At 39.2% G+C, this 19,523-nt stretch overlaps 1 protein-coding gene across 4 annotated transcripts in view; it reads right to left on the reverse strand.

Annotated features, from left to right (window-relative positions):
* Window positions 1–3,637: 3,637 nt before the first annotated feature.
* The window catches only part of CDK6 (cyclin dependent kinase 6), a 225,914-nt gene continuing 210,028 nt past the window's right edge, over window positions 3,638–19,523 (reverse strand). For all 4 annotated transcript variants that reach the window (XM_057730926.1, XM_057730925.1, XM_057730928.1 and 1 more), the window contains exon 8: window positions 3,638–14,002. In XM_057730926.1, coding sequence (XP_057586909.1) covers window positions 13,856–14,002 — 147 coding nt within the window. In that variant the 3' untranslated portion in view covers window positions 3,638–13,855. The remainder of the gene's footprint in view (window positions 14,003–19,523) is intronic.

Raw genomic sequence — 19,523 nt, forward strand, 5'->3', positions numbered from 1 at the left:
AATGTTTTCTAGACTCTCAGAAAATGGCAAAATGGGTTTTTACTCAAATGTATGAAAACTCCTTAAAATTATCTTTCCCAATTTGTCTCTCCCTCCCTTTCTCATGCTGCATTGCACAACAGATGTTGCCAACTCCCATTTTATCTCTCAGAACTTTCCCAGATTGTTTCAAATGCAGCCATTGGTGGTTCTATTCCCCACTGAAAGTCCATTTTCCTTAGTAACCCAGTTTGCTTTTTACAGTAAAATGGGCCTCCAAGCTTTCAATTCTCCTCCAGCAACTTTACAGATATCAACCCAAAGTCACAAATATCTTTTTCTTATGTTTTCTTCAGCAAGTTTTGTAGTTTTAGCTCTTATGTTTAGGTCCATAATCCATTTTGAATTTTTTTCATGGTGTTAAGTAATGGTCATGGTTCATTTTTTTACCTATATGGATATCCAATTTTTCCAGAACCATTTGTTGAAAAGATGGTCCTTTCCTCATTGAATTATTGTATTAATTTGCTAGGGCTGCCACAACAAAGTACCAGAGACTGGGTGGCTTCAGAACAGAAATTTATCTTCTTGCAGTTCTGGAAGCAAGAAGTGTGAAATCAAGGTGTCAGTAGGGCCATGGTCCCTGTGAAGGGTCTAGGGAAGAATTCCTCCTTGCTGCTTTTGTTTTTTTTCTTTTTTCTTTTTTTGGATGTGGACCTTTTTTTTTTTTAAAGTCTTTATTGAATTTGTTACAATATTGCTTCTGTTTTATGTTTTGGTTTTTTGGCCACCAGGCATGTGCGATCTTAGCTCCCCAACCAGGGATTGAACCCGCAGCCCCACATTGGAAGGTGAAGTCTCAACCACTGGACCGTCCTCTCCTTGCTTTTTTTTTACAATAAACTCTCCTTGCTTTTTTTAGCTTCTGATGATTCCAGTCATTCCTTGACTTGTGGCAGCATAAATCCAATCACTGCCTCTATCTTCACGTAGCCGTCTTCTCTGTGTGCACCTTCTGTGTACACCTCTGCGTGCCCTCTTCTCTTCTTTCAACAATGGATTTGGGGCTCACCAGAATCCAGGATGACTTCATTTGTTTTTTGCTGCTGCCGTGATTGATGTTTTAAAATGTTGGTTTACAGTTTCAGGTTTTTTAAAAATTAATTTTTTTGGCTGTGTTAGGTCTTTGTTGCTGCGCACGGGCTTTCTCTAGTTGTGGAGAGCAGGTGCTACTCTTCGTTGCGGTGTGTGGGCTTCTCATTGTGGTGGCTTCTCTTGTGGAGCACAGGCTGTAGGTGCATGGGCTTCAGTAGTTGTGGCACGTGGGCTCAGTAGTTGTGGCTCATGGGCTCTAGAATGCAGGCTCAATAATTGTGGCACATGGGGCTTAGTTGTTCTGTGGCATGTGGGATCTTCCTGGATCAGGGCTTGGACCTGTGTCCCCTACATTGGCAGGCAGATTCTTAACCACTGCACCACCAGGGAAATCCCTACAATTTTAGCTTTAAAGTATATAGAAATACAATTTAAAAAAATATTACCCTTGTTCCTATGGCCTTGCTAAATGTATTTAGCTTTTTGGGTTATTCTTTAGGAGTTTCTACAGAGACTCTCATGTTGTCTATGAATAGGGCAGCTTTGCTTTCTTCCCAATCTCTATGCCTTTTGTTTTCTTGCCTGTTACCCTAGTACAATGTTGAACAGAAGTGGTGAATGCTGACATCCTTGCCTTGTTCTTGATCTTGGGAAGAAAGTATGTTGAACTTATCAAAGTCTGTTTTGGGCTCAATCCAGTACCAGGTCACACTTTACCCCTCACACCTTTTACTTTACACTTAGTACCTCTCACTTCATGTTGGGCATTTTCCACATGCACTGACCAGTTCTTTATTGAATCCACTCTAGTGAGGCTTTCAGTTCTTCTACCTTCAGCACCTTGCCTGGCTTCCTCAGTCTCATGCTTTATGCCTCAACTCAAAGCTTTCACAGCGCCTTTCCTGACCACTATGTTCCAAGCACTTTCTATCTTATGACCTGTTTATTCCCTTTATAGCATTTATCATAGTGTACTTATGAACGTTTTTATTGTCTGTCTCCCCCCACTAAAATGTTAGCTGCATGAGATCAAGCACCTTGTCTTGTTCACTGCTGTATCTCTAGAATCTAGAAATATGGCCACCTGCAGCTCTGAATTTACAGGTAGTAGCAGCTCCAGACACGCAAGAGATTGGCACACAGTCATTTTCTTGGCCCCACATCCCATGGGATACTCTGGTTGTTTCATCTGCTATGTCCAGAAAAATGGCATATGCAGAACAAATACGACCTCCTTGAGGCCCATCACCATCCACGAGGAGCTCTTCCCTAGAGAACAGGGAGATGCAAACTGGGCTCACACTCCAGAGGGCACAATCAGTGGCAAAGGTTCTAAGTGAGTATAGCAGAGATAATTAAAGATAACTAACTAGCTGAGGGTCTTTTGTAAACCACTTTGAAAATAATGGTCCAGCCTAACCTGGTTTGTGGAAACAGGTATTATGACTGACCTCTTCATAAACTACAAACTTTCACTTTCTTAATAAAGGGCCTGTTAAAAAAAATTAAGGCAAGTCCTAATGAGAGCTCCCAAGGAATTCTGGAAGACTATTAAAATACCTGATATTGTACACAAATATAAATATCAGACAGCAATTACAGTCCCACTTTTGGTATGCCTGTAGCATCTCAGGAGCTGTTTTGTCTATCACTCTGATTTAGCATATAAGTCAAACAAAAACAACGTTAACAGAAATCATCTCCCTCTTTAAAATCCTTCCATGGCTCCCAACTCCTTTATATGCCATATTAAACACTTCTGGACCTCACCTCCTGACTCCTTCACCACCCCTAACCCCCTTACTAAGTGTTTGAAAACATTAAGTCATGGTCTACTGGTGGGGTTGTGAAATGAGCTTAGTGCCTTGCCACCAGTATTTTCAAAGTGAGGAGGATAAAAAAGAAAAAAGAAAACGTGTGGGGCACACAGCATCCTTTTGTGGAATGTACGTTTCTGACCTATGTCTGTGTGTCCCAGTGTATATGTGTGCACTAGCCATGCTGTTAGACTATATTTCTACCTATAGATTATGACCCACGTGTTTGAAAGCCACTGCCCCAGAGGTAGCCTCACCAGTTTTCCTGCCCTTTCCTGTCTGCTATTTCATAATTGCAGGCCACTGCACACACAGAGTATTTCTCCTTGTGTGACTGGCCAGCATTAACTTCTTTTTTTTTGAGTCCATTCAAGCATCACTTCCAATATGAAACCTTTTTTCCTCCCCAGGTTATCAGTAATTGGTTACACAAACCTTTTTCACAGTTTCAGTGGGTAAGCTTCAGAAAGGACCACCTATGCCTTATTCACATTTGGGTCCTCAGTGTTTACCACAGTTAACTAATAAGAGCTTACTAAGTACATGTTATGGAACTTTTAAGTTCAATGAGCTGCTACTTTTTTAAACATTTGAAGCCTGAAAAGGAATCTCTTAAAACAAAAATTTGAAACATATTCTGCTAAACCTTGCTATTTAATTACATGTTACTTTACTCACTGTAATTACATTATTTTGAAATAAAGTAAAAAGAAAAATAGCTAGAATAGTAATTCATCTCTAAGGAAGCAGGTTAAAATTGCTGTTTTATTATTTTTATTTGCTACAGATAGTTTTATTGTAAGAAGTACAAAAGGTATGACAAATATACAAACCATTTTCTCTTTTTACTTCAATTTAGCTTGTGCATAAGTGAAAACAATGAACTGGACAATGACATTTCAACACCAATTCTCAAAAAACAATGAATTCCATTATCTGACAATAAATACCTAAATTTTCATTCTAGCACCCAGTAAGACATCCAGTTTCCAAAGGATTCCTGATCTGTAACCCTCGGAATTTTCTGACACATTACCTTTTCCATTGTCACAGTCACCACTGGTAGTTCTCCCTCTCTAAACAAGTCAGAGTAAGACGCGTGCTAGAAGAGCTACCTCTGCCCTCAGAAACCCTGGGTCATCAAGCATCACTTACTTGAGCTAATTTGTAAAACAGCTTGCTAGCAATGGGGTATTTAATGTAAGTTTTGGTGGTCCTTGGATTACATATTTCACATGACACAAATATCTACTTTTATAGTTTCCTCTTCAGGTGCGAAGAGTCTAGGTAAACTGACCTATATTTTTATCTACCTAAAAGGAAGGAAGCAAGATCACTCAGCTCAGGGCACTAGGAGGAGGAGAACGTTACAGATCAGCTTTCCTTCTTTTTTTGTTTTTTCCCTTTTCTTTTTTTTTTTCTTTTTTCTTTTCTTTTTCTTTTGCCTCAGGAGGGCTTTCTCCATGGATGGTCACTAGAGTGAGACGGCTCTTCCCATTTTCCTCCTGTCTACACCCAAGGTCATTTTCCTTTGAGGGCTGAATGATCCGGATATTGTAGGAAGATCCCTGCTTTCAGACAGCTGCACTGCACCCACACTTGGGGAGAGCACAGGGTTTATGGACCCTGTGAGGAAGGATACCCAGGTGAACCTGACAGACCAGTGTGGTAACTCTCAATCTTGTGTACAGAGAAAAAAGCAGAAGCAGTATCTAACACCAAGCCATCTGCCAACATTCTTGTAAGACTGTGTTCCAGGCAGTGTAGTGAATTTCCACACTGCTTCTTTGACCTGCTGAACCCAAAGCACCAAAACAGAGCATTCTGTAGCAAAATGAGCAAACGGAATGAGAGTAATTTTGCACCTTTAAGTAACATGCACCCTTATAAATCTGTACCCTGATATTAAAATAGCAGAATGAGTTTCAAGTATGAAGAAATATAGTAAAAGTATAGCCTGTAGATGGATAGAAAACAGCAGCCTGGAATGTGGTTTATATTCTTGGTTAGTTTTTTTCTTTGCACCACAGCCAAAACAAAATGCTCTGTAGAATGACTTGGTTTAAAAATCAAGATATATACGAAGATGCTAGAGGGCATTTGTGATTGGTGTCTTGACTATTCTCTGTGCTCAGCACCAGGAGCCTTCTCTTCATGACTGTGGCCAGCCAAAGGTCAAATAGGGGTGGTGGCCAAGCCCGGACAGGTATACCTGGGATGCCTAAAGCATCTCTCATCATGTCCCTGACCCAAAGTACAGCAGAGGAGGATGGAGAGCAGCACATGGACAGGCAAGGAATAGGGCAGGGAGCACTTCAGAGGAAGGGAGGAAAGGATGCAGAGGCTGGTGAAGTATCAGTTATCCTGGGCTTGTTCACACAGCCTAGATTAGTATCTGACATGCACATGCAAAATCTCTACATCACCAGAACCGTGATTTTAAACACAGAAACCAACAAGTCAAATGTCCAAATTAAGATTTTCTTCTACTTTTAAAATATCTTCTATTATAAAAATAAGTATAAAAAAAAAGCAAAAAAAAAAAAATAGCTCACTTGGTTCTGACACCCTCGCTGAAATCTAGAAGAAAGTTTTAACTATGCCCTATAGGAATGCAGAAACATTAATATATTTTACAGTGAAAACGTGCTTTTACACATCTCAGAAATGATAAGCCTATAAAACCCTCTAGTTCTAATCTGTACTCTATAGAAACTGACATTGTGCTTTTCATAACACATACCGCTCTTCTATACAACACACTTGCCATTTAACCTTCAGATCGGAACTTAAAATACCAGAAATGCAACAAGCTTTTGAGGTGTTGGGGACTGCTGGTTGTTAAAATCCCATCGTTAACTACTGTACACATAATCCTTGTTTTAATGACCAAACTGGATTGCTTCTCTACAAAACCAAGTTGCTTGAAGCATGGAAACTTGAACTTCTCCATCTGGCACATTCTGGAAGCCTCGAGGCATATGCTCACAGTTCTGCTTCTACAGAAAACTCTCACACTGCTCTCCTTTCAACAGTGCTACCTGTTCTCACTACTGCACACAACACCTACTAGATAGCATGGGGGAAGCATCTTCTCCAGGCTGGATAAGAGAAGTCACCACCCAGGCACCTGTCCCTGCCTGGCATCTATTCTGATGGCCACCTGGCAGAGTTCCTAATTAAGGCATTATTTGATGTTTGCTACCTGCAGTTTTAATTTTTGCTGTATTTCACACTATAGTATATGCACACTTGACAAAAGAACAACTACAGAGTCCTTTGCTTTAATTCCTTTACATAATGATAAAACTAGACACAAAAATACTATCTCTATAGACTTAAACTCTACTAATCATATTAAAATGCATGCAGTTTATCTGGGGGCTTAGTCTAATTTTAATTTTCTTAGTTCCACCAAGACCATGGTAATGAGCATCAAATACAAATCCTAATGTAGCCTGCCTTCTGTCGCACTTTCACAGGACTAGTGTGATTGAAAAATAAATAATATACATGAACAATAATAGAAATAATTTATGCAAATGTAGCACAACTTGAAATAGCAATTTCCCACCTTGTTGAGTGCTGATTCTAGGAGTAGCTGATGCTATTGATTCCATGTACTAACTAATATGATTATTACTCATCCTAGGAAAATAAATGAATACAAAACAAGTAAGGAACTAAAATATTCCCGTATACATTTGTTGCAAACACAGGCCCCAAATGAGAAAGATATAAAATACACTTGGTGGGGGGTTCAAGAAGTGTTTTACTGCTGGGATCTATTTTCATTATCCAGAGACTTCAAGGTCAAATTCAGAGTTGCTGGTGATCACAGAAATATTGCTAGCTAATACATATTATTGCATTTCATAAAATGTAAAATTAAAAACTTCAAGTAAGGGTACGAAAGGTCTCTTCAGGACTGTAACCTAAGCACTTCAACGGATTTGGCTAGAAACCACAGAGAGTTAAAAATGATATAACTTGTGGCTTTATGCTTGCTGATTAGTGCTACAGTCATAGTTCTTTATAGCATTATGTACAGTTATGTGTTGCCTTTAAGAAAACCTACACTGGACAATCCAAACTCCTTAGATAGAGAAGGGGTTGATTGTTTGACAAAACAATTCACACAAAAGGTTCCTCTAAACAGGAAAGACTCCCTCCCACATGAGATAATTTGCTCACATGCCTTTAATTACTTGAGAAAGAAAAAAGAGAAAGAAATTAGAAACTAAAGTTAGGAGCTTTTGCCAACTGAGGATGAAGCAGAAAATAAAACTTCCAAACAAAACTTTTCCAGGCATATCTTTTGCCATCATATATCTAGAAAGATAGAAAATAAAAAAATAAAAAAAATCTTTCCTGTAATTATACATCTTCTCTTAAAAAAAAAAAAAAAAGCTGAGCTTAGAGCTTGAGAGATGCCTGGTAGATAGCTTCATACAGAGCAGCATCTCTTGATACCCGAACTTTCGGAGAATTGTGTTGTACTTATTTAGGCACAGGAGACACCCGTTTGCTTCTAGGGACATTTTACTTCCTAAGATTGCAGAACAGATGCCTCTGAGACAGCAGCAGGGCACATGGACCTCGGACAGTAACCCGCCGGGTCTGCACATCATTTCAGGCACTAACAGGTGAGGGGCGGGCGGGTCCCAGCCAGCTTCGCCCACTGCCACTCTACTGCCAAAGGGGCGGGGCGACGGTGCAGCGCACCCAGGAGGCTTTCGGTGGGAGGGACATTTTGAACAGAAGCAAACAGAGTTAAGACTGGCCCAACTGGTAACAAAACTCGAGGTTTGAATTCGGCCTTCCACTTAGGGGCTTAAATTGGAATCTGATACTTCAGTGGGATTTTAAGCAGAGCGATGAGGCCAAAGATTTGACAGCCCCCAGTGTGTGCGGTATTTTGATTCAGTATGAATTACTGAGACCTGCCCGGTGGCTACTCCGGAGGAAACTGAAGTAGGCACTAAGGAGTTTCTGCCACTCAGAAGGAATAAACTGCCTTCCGTTGGGCTGTGCTAAGGAAACTGAAAAAATAATATAATTTCCTTCCTCCTAAACTTCAGTGACATTATTAAGGAAAATGACTTCTAAAATTAACTAAAATCATCTGGGGGATATGAGTCTCTGAGCGGATTTAGGAATTAAAACAAAAGTGTAATAAAAAAGTGTATGTACAAATATATTTATATAACATAAAGTTGCCAAAGAACTTCACAAGTGGAGAACTCAAACACTTATGTAGATATACTCCTAAGTTGTTAGCTCATATGCTTAAAGAAAATTTTTTAAAATTAGAATTTCTTGTGAATTTACACTTGACTATACAAATGTAAAAATTACCAGATCTTTTAGTATTTTAGGGCTCTGTTTCAGCATAGCAATTCTTTGAAAAAACAGTTTCGTCTAGTAACTGATGCATTACTTAGTTCCTGCATCAGATCTTTTAAATCAGTATTTTTACATTTAATATTCTAACAGCCACCATGGTAGGGAAGGTGAAAGCAGCTGACAGGGGATATGGATATTTTGCCTGAGGCCTCTGGAGGAGTTTTACACTCCTAACAAAGCTATCCTGTTCACAGATGAGTGTTGCCTTTTGAGTAATAAGCCTGTCCATCTTTGTAACTTTGCACTTAGAAAAGGGAGGTAATTAGTTACCTCAAAAAATGCTTCCTGAACAAATGACTGACTAGGCTCTCTTTATGCATTTAAATAATCAAAATGGGGGTATTCTTCATCCTCAAGAACAATTTACTTGCAGACAATTGTTCAGAACTTAGCTAACAACTAAATATCTAAGTTACAGAACATTGTGAAGATTATTAATCATCCTGAAAAACAAGCACTAGGCAAGAGTTAAATGTGTTAATAAAAGAGAAAAATAAGTTAGAAGCCTTGCTCAGATTCCACACCCTGCTTCAAAGTGCCAGCTTGTGGAATATAGTAGAATAAAACAAGAAAGGTCATCCTTTAGAACAGTGTGAATTTTAAAACCTGAAAGAAAAGCCACCTCTCTTTCCTATCATATATAACTTCAAATCGCTGTAACAGTATTTAAATAGATGCTTGGGAAAAAAACCTGTATTTATTTTTAGGAGTCTTGTTTTCTCTTCAAGGCCAGAGCACCAGTATCAAGGAAACATAAATATGTTGATGGAAGTCCATTCATTTATCTAAATTAACTCCCTGGGAATGCTAAGAAATAGAAAACATTCTGAAAAGCTGTTTTGCACGTCATTAAAAAATCAAACTGAGAAAAGCATTTAAAAATCAGACTGCTCCTCTTTCTACATTTTTGTTGTTGGCAAAGGTCAGAAGATGGAACGGCCAAAGGAATATTTTTGGTTTATTTTCTGAAAAAATACAAGTTAGAAATGCTTGAGATATAGGTATGTAACAAAACCAGGTTGAAAATTGCATTGGTAAAAAATGAAAATGCTCTTTTCTTATGCTTCTGAGGAAAACACCACTACTAATTATCTGAGGACTTACACTGCTTGACAGGTTTTTGGTAGCCTTGAGAAGTTTTTCCATTGTGGGGAAGGAACGTGTAATTATCTTCCTAATCATGCATCTGAATGTACTGAGTGCACATGATAAATGGTTTGGGTTTCACAAGTTTTCAAAAATCTTGGTGGCATAGGAAGCACACCTTTAAAAAATTTATTTATTTTTTTACAACGAACATTTTTTTAGGCTTGCACAACAAGTGTAGCTTCACATGGCCGCTTCTTTCCATGAAATGAGGAAGGAATAGGGATGGCTTAGTTTGCTCAGCTCAACCTTTGACATGGTAACTGTTTGGAATGGCTTTTCCATAAAATTTGTTTTTGACCATATCAAGTTCATAGTTGCCAGGTGACTATAATATAAATTCTTAAATATGTTAATAAAATATATATCCTTCAAAATATACATAACTTAGAAAGTATTCTTCTTTGAATAACTTCATCTTCTCCAGAATTTCCTCTATCCATTGCCTAGTGTCTTATGGTTTTTAAAGATTTAGAAATCATATCACATCTTTATTTTTTATAAAATAAAGATATTATTTTGTCTTTATGTGTTCTTTTGAATTCTATCAATATCTAGGAATTTATCAGATTTAAATATTTTCTTTCCAAGAATCTACTAACACAATTAAGTAATTACAGTGGCTTATTGACGTTCAACATTATTCTCTCCTAGACCCGCCTATGCAACACAGGCCTGTTGTTGGAAAATGTGAGACACTCTCATGTGCTTATAAAAATTACAGTAAAGTTGTCACTTAAAAAAAGAAGCAATTTTTTCAAGAGAAGAATTTTAATATGTTTATGATATTGGGAAGCTTACATGATTTAATTTTCATTAAGGAATGAGAATTGCCATTATTGACTTTTACAGGTACACTTTTAAGAGAAGCAGCTATATAGTTAGTTAAAAACTCAATTTAAACATAATTTAAGATTCAAAAGTTTGGTAATATTTAAGTTTTTTCTCATCAGGATGGATAGTACCACATTCTGGAGTCAGACCATAAATTTCTCTATTAAAAGGGACATGTTTTATTTAAGATATTAACATTATGCATTCTGAAATTTTCATTTTTACCTAAAACTAAAAGGCTGAGATTCTGTTCTTAGGTGAATATTTTGAACTATTTTTAGTATAAGTCACATGAGGCTAAATGAAAAGTCTGCCATTCAAAGTGTGTGTTTCCTGAGAGAAAATCATGAGAACATAGGGGGCTGAAATGGCCTGGAGCTTTTTTTCCGAAACAGATTTTTCGTTCTTTGAGTTCTCATCTACTTCAAAGGAGAGACAAAGTGGGAGGCTCCAACGCCCTGGGTTCTGACAAGCCCTTGGGAGTTGTATTTTTAAGGTTATAAGGTTAGGGCCTTATTACCTTTGCCACGTGATAGCTTATGATGCCTAAATGGACTCTTTAAATGTAGGTTGCTGCAACTCCATCCCAGCACAGCAGCTCTCAATGCTTGGGCCACTAGAATGAAAAATCATATAGAAACTATCAGGCACATTCTTGCCCCAGTCCTAGTAAGAAATCCAAATGTGATTTCAAGTCTGTTATCCTATTTCTTACTGCTATAAGCTGCTTCAGTATAACCCTGGGGCAACATGACCTTTTCAGCTAATCACTGCCTAGCTTTTGGCAAAGATGTTTGAAACCATATGTCACAGAAGAATAAGCTGTATTCAGTAAGCTTGTATTCTGCTCTATGCTTCAAAGTGCCCTAATGGCAAGGGTGCTTGTGTGGGATCTGGATTTCAGAAGTGGTGAGGCGGATATAAAAGACATAAAACAAGAGAGTAATCACTCAAGTGCAACAACCACCCAGATGGAAGAGCTAGGGACAGACTCTTTAACAAGTTCAGAGAGGCCGAAAAGCCCTCTCATTCTGCCTCTCAGAGGGTAATTTGGCAAGTATCTAATGTCAAAATGTTTGTGCTTTAAGTTTTCTTTATAAACACTACCAAGAAATGAATCAGGAGCATATGTTAGAAATAAAAGTTGAACTCTCTACATGTTTAAAATGCTGAAGAATGCTGAAAAATTCCAGTTTAGAACAGCTGCATTTTTCTTGAGTGAACTTATAACTTTTGCAAAAGCAAAAACCCAAGTTATGTTCACTGTAATCATGGATACTAACTGAAAAGTTCATGATGGATTAGTGCAGTGAGTTATAAAGTTCAATTTCTAGGTCCCTGGGCTTTGTATTTTGACCCCCGACCAAAGGAAAGGCAGAACTCATCGGGGGGGACCACAAGTACACTTGCCCCGAATGCTCTGCATCCATTATATCTCAAGCATTTACAGTGATGACAAAACATCATTGATGTTGTCACAAGGAAGAAAGTATAAAACATTCATATGGCCCATCTTCTTACTCATATCTTGCTTTAGAAAAATTTTCCTGCTCTTGAAGTTATTGAATTAGAATAATGTTAAACTGTATATATATATATATATATATATATATATATATATATATAAGAAAAGAATGGTTCCCAACCCAGAAAGCTCTCAAGGGGAACAGTCTCCTAATTTTTCTCTTGTTCAAGAGAGTCATATACAATATTAAGCTGTGGAGAACTCAGAAAGGCCTGAGCATGCATAAACATCATCTGGAACATTTTCTTCTGAGGAAGCAATGTTCATTCTCTGAAAACCCTAACTCTAAACATGGTCTAACTGTTGCACGCTCACAAAACATGAACCAGAAAGCGAAGACAGCTAAACTTACCAAAAGATACTTCATCTCTGTCTTCTGGTTACTAGAGCTGACTGAGCACTAAGCACATAGAAGGCAGAGATAGCATGGAATATAAAGTACTGTAGAGAAAATGGCAAGAGGAAACGTAAAGCTGTTCACAATGCCCAGGTCAGACTGGCTCTGCAGAGAGCAGGAATGTGCATAAAGCACTAGAAACAAGCACAGCCTGGCAGATGCAGAATAGATAATTTTATAGAGTAAATATATAGTTCTAAAAAATAGTTAAGGATATTTCCTCAGATACTACACTGACAGTATCTTCTATAAAAATGGAAAACACTAAGTAACACTTTAAAGCAATCTAAATCTAATGCTGGTGATTGAGAAGAATCAGTCTTCTATTCATTGCCTAGGTAACAACAGTGAATGGCAGATAGGAAGATTGCAGTAGAGGGAGAACATATGGGACTCTTGGATTAGGATTGTGGAATTGGAGCCATAAACCATAACCTGAATCAAACTACTTATGAAAGGTTCATTGAAAGAAAGAAAGGAGATGCATGAGAACAGCTTAAGCAATCTGTTATTAATTATGTAAGGGTAGTGATATATAGTAGATGTGCTGGGGGATAGATAAGATGGATACTTTGCAAATAAGGCAGTGCATGGTAGAAAAAGTACAGTGTAATAGGTGGGGAAAACTTAAATGGCATTCCTGCCTCTAGTCAGAGAGAACTACCCTCCAAACCCAAACAGGAAACAGTTTCTGACAAATTCCTAAAATCAAAACCAAAACAATATAACAACAAAAACCAAGAAGGAAATAAATTTCAAACCAGGAAATAAAGGCTTTCTCTATTTTTTTTTTTTTTGACAATTTTACCTAGTTGAGGTACACTCCCTAAATCTATAGTAAGAAAAAGCTTATAGGGTATTTGTCAAAAGAGATAATAAAGCACATTATACAGGTTAAAATTACAAGGAGTAAATGCAGCTTTTTGCAAAGTAAATAGAATGTGTGCTTTAAAAAACAGGTTTCTTAAAAGATACTAGAATTTTTTTTTCTTTTTGCTGTGTGTATAAAACTTCACCTAGATAGTGAACCTTTTACCACCAGCAAATTTACTGCTTTTGGCCAGAAAAGAAATGCTAAGGACAGGCTCAACTTTAAATTTGAGAAGCCCATTTTGGTGAATCACCTTTACTCAACAGACACTTGTTATTTAGCAGTTACTTTGAATCTTTAAAATTCAATTATTCTTGTTGTTTACAGAAAGTAACACTTTTTAAGAGATCAAGAATCACACACAGACACACATGCATGCACACACACGCACATACACTCACTCAAAAGTACCAAATCAGGCTCCAGCAGCTGCAGAGAGATTACATCATAGCTCAGCTGTGCCTGGACTGCTCACTTCACACTGGCAGCATTCAAGATCAGAAAAACGAAATGGCAGCACAATTGGTCAGCAGCTTCTCTTCTGGAATTTTTCCAGGTTCTTGAAACAAACAGACAAACAAACAAACGAATGAACATAAAGCTGCAATCACTCTTGCATTGATTTCAAAACAGTAAACGAGGCGGTTTCCTCAGAGAAGCAGAGCCCATCCAGAAGACGGCAGCTAGAAGGTCTCCGGCCAGTGATCCTCAGCAGCTCTGCGGGGCTTACTCAGGGGACCCATCAGCTACCAAGGAGGTTCTCCGGATGATCAGCTCAAGGCAGCTCAGGCTGTTTTCACTTCTGAGCTGTTCTGGCTGGGCGGCAGGTGGGAATCCAGGTTTTCCTTGCACCTCTCCAGGTCGTGGAAGTATGGGTGAGACAGGGCACTGTAGGCTGATATTCTTTTGGCTGGGTTAAATGTCAAGCACTTCTGTGACAGAGAAAAAAATAACGGATTGACATCAGACATGTCCATTTAAATAATGTGCTTACCTAGTTATGTATCTATTCACTGCCATGTATTACACATGTCTATAATGAGAATGAATATCTATTTCAAGGGACACTAAACACAATGTACACGGTACTCACATATGCCCCTAATGCATAAACTGCCCCTCCGGAAAAGGCAACACCTTTTGAGTTGCCTGTGGACTGTTACCTACCCAGGACTTCTCTCCAACCCAATCGTATTATTATTATAGCATGCGTATAACTTTACTCAGGGTAGTGATTTTTCTGGTGCTAGCAAACTTAGTGCTATAGTCAGAGTCTTCACCCTAATATTGTACCCTGCCCCAGGTTTTATCAATGAGCAGGGAATGGAAGGGGGTTGCCTCGTTCAGGTGTAAAGGATAATTACTGAACACAGGGCCAGTGAAGGAGGCAACAAGTACGGGCTAAAGCCTAGACCCTAATTATCCAAATCCCAGGGCTGCACCACCCAGAGGAAGAGATGCCTTCCTTCTAATTCATGTCAAGGTGCCACACAGGCTACTAGCAGCCCTACAAGGAGACCATCAGATTCGATTCAAGTCACTAAAGTCTATTCCAGGCTGTTAAGTCAAGTGCAGGTAGAAGGTGAAAGGAGGGAAAGGAGAACGCTGGAGCAGCAATCTGCATTCCCGAGGTGTTGATGAATAATCAGTTTAGTCATGACATTTCCCTAATTTCAGTTCCATTTCCACTCCAACCCCAGGTACTCTTGTTCTTCAAATCCTCCTCCTCTCCTTCCACCAACTCCTCCAGCATGCCTAGAAGGTGGCAAGCACTAACTAACGATCCATAATACCTCCCTGCCACGTCCCCCTTGGCCCCAGGAGCTCATAGGTAGCAGAGAAGCTATATCAGCTTCTCCATCCTTGTGATGCAGTGTCTACTGAAGTGGGTTGGGGATCTGAAGTACCTCTGGATTTCATCCTCTATGTAATCTAGACATAACATTATCATGGTTATGTAGACTTCTTCCATTTAATGTGGGTATCTGTCCTTAAGTATCTCACAGTCCTAGTCAGGCCCTGACTGGATGAGGGACTCATCTAAAACTGCTGAATGCAACTGACCTAGAAAAACACGTATGAACAGAAAATTCTACATTTAACGTCAGGTGAACTTTTGGGTCCCCGAAGTCTTATTTGTCCTGAGCTCCCTACCAGTCCGTGGATGCCAACCTGCGCACAGTGTCTTCTGAAAGTCAAAGATCCAAACGACAAGCAGAGGAAGGAGATTGTTTACAGAATGGTTCCACTGTCTCTAATAGCAATAAACATCTTGAGAAAAGCTTTACAAGGGCTGAATTCCCAAAGAACAGGAAACAGGGGCAAAATTCTTGAGCCTAAGTTCTGTCTTCCCAGAGTCCAAGAAGGAAAAAATTATGTAGTGGCATTAGAAAAGGAAGCAGCCAGTTTAATTCCCAGGACATAGGAAAAAGAAAAAAAAAGTTGTGGAAATATGTCCAAGATAGAGAGACATGTCCCTAGAGGATTATCTGGGAGAAAGCCCTGTTCCCACACTATACTGATGGCTTAGAGCTGGGAGGAGAGTAGAGAGAAGGAGAAATCCTTAGCCTAAGGTGGGGGTGTGTGAGAATCTCAAGTTGGAGGTTGTAGTATAGTACATTTTGTCCTATAGAGATACTGTTAGAAAAAGTGGCTGAATCCTAGTATTGCTCTACTTCAACAGAGCAATTGGCTGTTCTGAGAACTAATTTTAAAATCTTGCATAATAATATTGTTTCTACAAAAAAATATAATTTGCTCGCCAAATAACTGACTTAAAAATGAGCTTTTGGAGATGCTCAACATCACTAATCATTAGAGAAATGCAAGTCAAAGCCACAATGAGGTATCACCTCACACCGGTCAGAATGGCCATCCTCACAAAATCTGGAAACAACCAATGTTGGAGAGGGTGTGGAGAAAAAGGAACTCTCTTGCACTGTTGGTGGGAATGTAAGTGGGTACAGCCACTATGGAAAACAGTTTGGAGGTTCCTTAAAAAACTAAAAATAGAACTACCATATGATCCAATAATTCCACTCCTGGGCATATACCCAGAGAAAACCGTAATCCAAAAAGAAACATGTACCATGATGTTCATTGCAGCACTATTTACAATAGCCAGGACATGGAAGCAACCTAAATGCCCATCAACAGGTGAATGGATAAAGAAGACGTGGCACACATATACAATGGGATATTACTCAGCCATAAAAAAGAATGAAATGGAGCTATATGTAATGAGGTGGATAGACCTAGAGACTGTCATACAGAGTGAAGTAAGCCAGAAAGAGAAAAACAAATACTGTATGCTAACTCATATATACAGAGTCTAAAAAAAATGGTACTGATGAACCCAGTGACAGGGCAAGAATAAGGATGCAGATGCAGAGAATGGACTGGAGGACATGGGGTTGGGGGGGGCGGGGGGCGAAAGGGAAGCGGGATGAAGTGAGAGAGTAGCATAGACATGTATACACTACCAACTGTAAAATAGATAGCTAGTGGGAAGCTGCTGTATAACAAAGGGAGATCAAGTTGATGATGGGTGATGCCTTAGAGGGCCAGGACAGGGGGGGTGGGGGGGAGTCACGGGAGGGAGGGGATATGGGGATATATGTATAAATACAGCTGATTCACTTTGGTGTACCTCAAAAGCTGGTACAAGAGTGTAAAGCAATCATATTCCAATAAAGAGCTTAAAAAAAATAAGCTTTTGGAATTGCCACTTAGTCAAGAGTTGACTACTACAGTGGACTGGATCATTTTCTAATGCATGTTCCTTTTCTTTCCTTCCCGCTCTCCATGGGAGGAGTATTCGTTCTTCTATTAAAGTTGGCCATGTAACTTCCTTTGGCCGATGGAATGTGGACAGAAATGGCAGGGTATCTCTTCCAAGCCTAGGGCTTCAGGGTCATCGTATGTTTCTGCTTGCCCTTCTGGGATCACCCACTTTCTAGGAAGAGAAAAACATGCCCCAAGGAGCCAAAGTCCTTCTGGCCTGGGCCCCAGAATGAGACACGTGAACACCAGTACTTGACCCACTGGCTGAAGCAGAGTTGCTCTAGATGACTCAAAGAGCTGTCTCTGCCAATGTGCAGATCCATGAGCAAGAACCAAAGGCTTACTGGTGTACGCTATTGAGATGATTTTTTTTGTTGTCTGTTATGCAGCAAAAGCAGACTAACACGAGGACAAAAAAAAAAGAAAAAAGAAAAAAGAAAAAAGAAATGTACCTCAGGCTCTGAAAGCAGTTAGATAGCAAGAACTCCAAAACTTTCTTCAGCAAGAGAATCATAGTTGGAGTAAGTACCCAGCCTCCCAAGTTAATCATGATGAAGGGGACAAAGCTTGTAAAGATATGTAGATTCTGGTTGCTAAAAATAATTCTTCCCCTAAATTGTCTTGTTACTGCATACTACTTATAAATCTATGTAAGAGCATTTATAAATGTTGATGTATATATTCATACATGTACGACTGAGGCATTATATAAAGTCAACTTTTTTTCAGATAAAAATGAAGGGTAACTCTTAAGGTGTTAAACTTTTAAAAGTTAAGTGTTTATTAAATAAAACAACTTTCTAAAATACTCTTTATTTTTCTTCCTTAGTAAAAAATTTTCAATAGAGGCAACAGTTATTACTTTGGGGATCTCAGCTGCCTCTCTCGTACTGAAATGGCCTGCCTTCTCTGCTTTACAGTTCTAGCCTGTGTCCCTCTAGGATGAAACAGTGAGAGCTTTCAGAGAGTGCTGAGGTTTAAGGTCTTGGACTGTCCTTTCCCTGAATGCCTGTGGATATTATGCTCCATGCTTTAGTTTTACCTGGTCATGATGTTACTGGCTCTGCTTTTTATTCCTCTCCTTTGCTTTTTCTAATCTCTGCTACCATTCCTTGTCTACCTACTTCCTTCTCTCTTTGGTAGGCTTCCTTGCTCCTTTTTCTTTTTTGTCTCCTGCTACTTCTTTAGACTAGCACTAGCATGTGGTCTGACTCTGGAAGCTACCACCTCTAGTGGGAGACTCTGAATGAACACATGGCATTGTCTGTTATCTTTACATTTTAAGTTCTTCTTGGTGATTCCTACTGATGCTGGAGCCAGGAGACCTTTTGGGTTGTCTTTGGATGTTCTGGTAGCTGAAGGAATGGGCTACTTCACTACTAAAGTTGTTCATCACTGTGTGTCCAGAATCCTCTAGTAAGAGGAACATTTCATTCAAAGTTCCTGCTGAAAAGGAAAGCCTATGGTGGCTATATTTTACAACACATGGTCCTCACCCTCTCCCAGAATAGCTGATTGGACAAGGAATGTAGCCTGGCTGTAGGTAGCAACCCATATCACAGTTTGGCAAAATAGGTGAGGTATGGCAGTCAGATTCCTCCTTGTAAGAATCTGATATAGAAAACAGTGACAAGGCAAATGCTAGCAGTGGGATTAGAGCTGAAAGGATCTGTGAATTAACTGAAATTCCGATAGTCAAGGGACCAGCTAAAGTTAGAGGAGCAGACAGTAGGACTGAAAAGAAGCAATGAGGTGGAGAAAAGGGCAGAGAAAAGCAGAGTTGCTAAGAGCAGATGACGCACAGGACAGAGACAGAGCATTTACGCTCTGGATGGCTTTCCATTTCCAAGCCACATGAAACATTCCATCAAATCCCCTTTTCTTAAGGTAATGCAAATACACGTCTGTTATTTGAAACCAAGGAAGAAGTTTCCTAGATAGTAGGTGAGCCAGCAAGTGTGTATATACAGTGAGCCTTTGTCTAGGTGGATATTCTCCTTTCTAATCTATTTCAAAGGATGTGGGCCAAGGTCCTTAGTGAGTGTCTTACAGATCAACAGCAGGGAGGGAATAGAGCTGTCCTTGTCTGTAATTTGGCAATGGAAGGAACTTTTGCCTAAGCATCAGAAAATGAGCCACCAGCAGGTGAAGATGGAGTTAAGGCTTTCACTGGGAAAATCCACGGCTCTGCAAACATGCCAATCAATGGCTGTGTCCACACAAAGCAGAAGCATAACAAGTCTACCAGGACCTACAGACTCTTAGGTCTATATCTAAAATTCATAATATACTGACAGAATGGGAGCAAGCCTCCGAGTCTAGGAGTACTTTCTTGGCCAGATGTCAAAGCACTTTAAGAGTTATCCTTCATCAAATTATCAAGATATTAATTCAGCTGGTAAAGGATACACTCATTACTACTCATTGGGTTGCAAACACCAAGAGTAGCCCAATAGGTACTTTCTTCTACCTATCATTTTGGTCTCTAAGTACAGGGAATTATGTACAAAGCCAAGTATTATGAGTCTGAGTCTCAAACAGGGCACAGAAGTCTTTATTTTCAGTGAGGTATTTTATATGTCAGGGCACATTTAACATTTATTAAATAAATCAATAACTAGAAGGAGTATTGCTATCCAGTTCCTTTGGAAAAACATCTTCCTAAAGATG

The sequence above is a fragment of the Hippopotamus amphibius genome, chromosome 4 (assembly GCF_030028045.1).
Source record: "Hippopotamus amphibius kiboko isolate mHipAmp2 chromosome 4, mHipAmp2.hap2, whole genome shotgun sequence".
NCBI classification, from domain to species: domain Eukaryota; kingdom Metazoa; phylum Chordata; class Mammalia; order Artiodactyla; family Hippopotamidae; genus Hippopotamus; species Hippopotamus amphibius.